We start from the raw sequence: 472 nt of genomic DNA, 5'->3' as shown, positions 1-472 counted from the left end.
CCCAGCTGCTGTTGATTACCTGGCCAAAAACGTGAGCCTGTCCACACAGCGTCGCATGAAGCTCGGGGAGCACTCCGCTGTGCTGGGACTCCTGCCAGTGGAAACTGGCCAGGCCTACTAGAGCCCCTGGGCCAACCTGCCCCCGCCCAAGTCCCAGCTCAACCCTTACTGATCCCTGAACCTCCCAGCCTCAGTTCCCTCAGCACCCTGGGGCCCCAGGAAGCCAGGAAAAGAGCCCATTCCCTTCTCATAGCCAGCCCTCTGGAAATGTGCAGCCAGTCTATCATCCGCCTGTGGTCAGGGACCCAGAGTGGCCCCACCTGGGAGTGCGCCCCTTTACTCTCTCCCTAGGAGGGTTTCTGGTCAGCCTGCAGTCCTCTTCCAGTCAAGTCCTGTTGTGGCCTCTGTGCCATCCCAGGCACAGAGATCAAGGCTCACCCTGAACAGAGCGCCATGGGCACCCCAGAAGGAT

At 61.0% G+C, this 472-nt stretch overlaps 1 protein-coding gene across 2 annotated transcripts in view; it reads left to right on the top strand.

Moving 5' to 3' along the window:
• PAX7 (paired box 7) overlaps window positions 1–236 on the top strand; it is a 122,623-nt gene extending 122,387 nt beyond the window's left edge. The window contains exon 9 of one of the 2 annotated variants that reach the window (XM_019654863.1): window positions 6–236. In XM_019654863.1, coding sequence (XP_019510408.1) covers window positions 6–121 — 116 coding nt within the window. In that variant the 3' untranslated portion in view covers window positions 122–236. The remainder of the gene's footprint in view (window positions 1–5) is intronic. The other variant, XM_019654864.1, reaches the window with a different exon arrangement.
• Window positions 237–472: the final 236 nt, after the last annotated feature.

This window comes from Hipposideros armiger, unplaced genomic scaffold (assembly GCF_001890085.2).
Source record: "Hipposideros armiger isolate ML-2016 unplaced genomic scaffold, ASM189008v1 scaffold_232, whole genome shotgun sequence".
Classification (NCBI taxonomy): Eukaryota; Metazoa; Chordata; class Mammalia; order Chiroptera; family Hipposideridae; genus Hipposideros; species Hipposideros armiger.
This window is presented reverse-complemented; position numbering and strand designations above follow the sequence as displayed.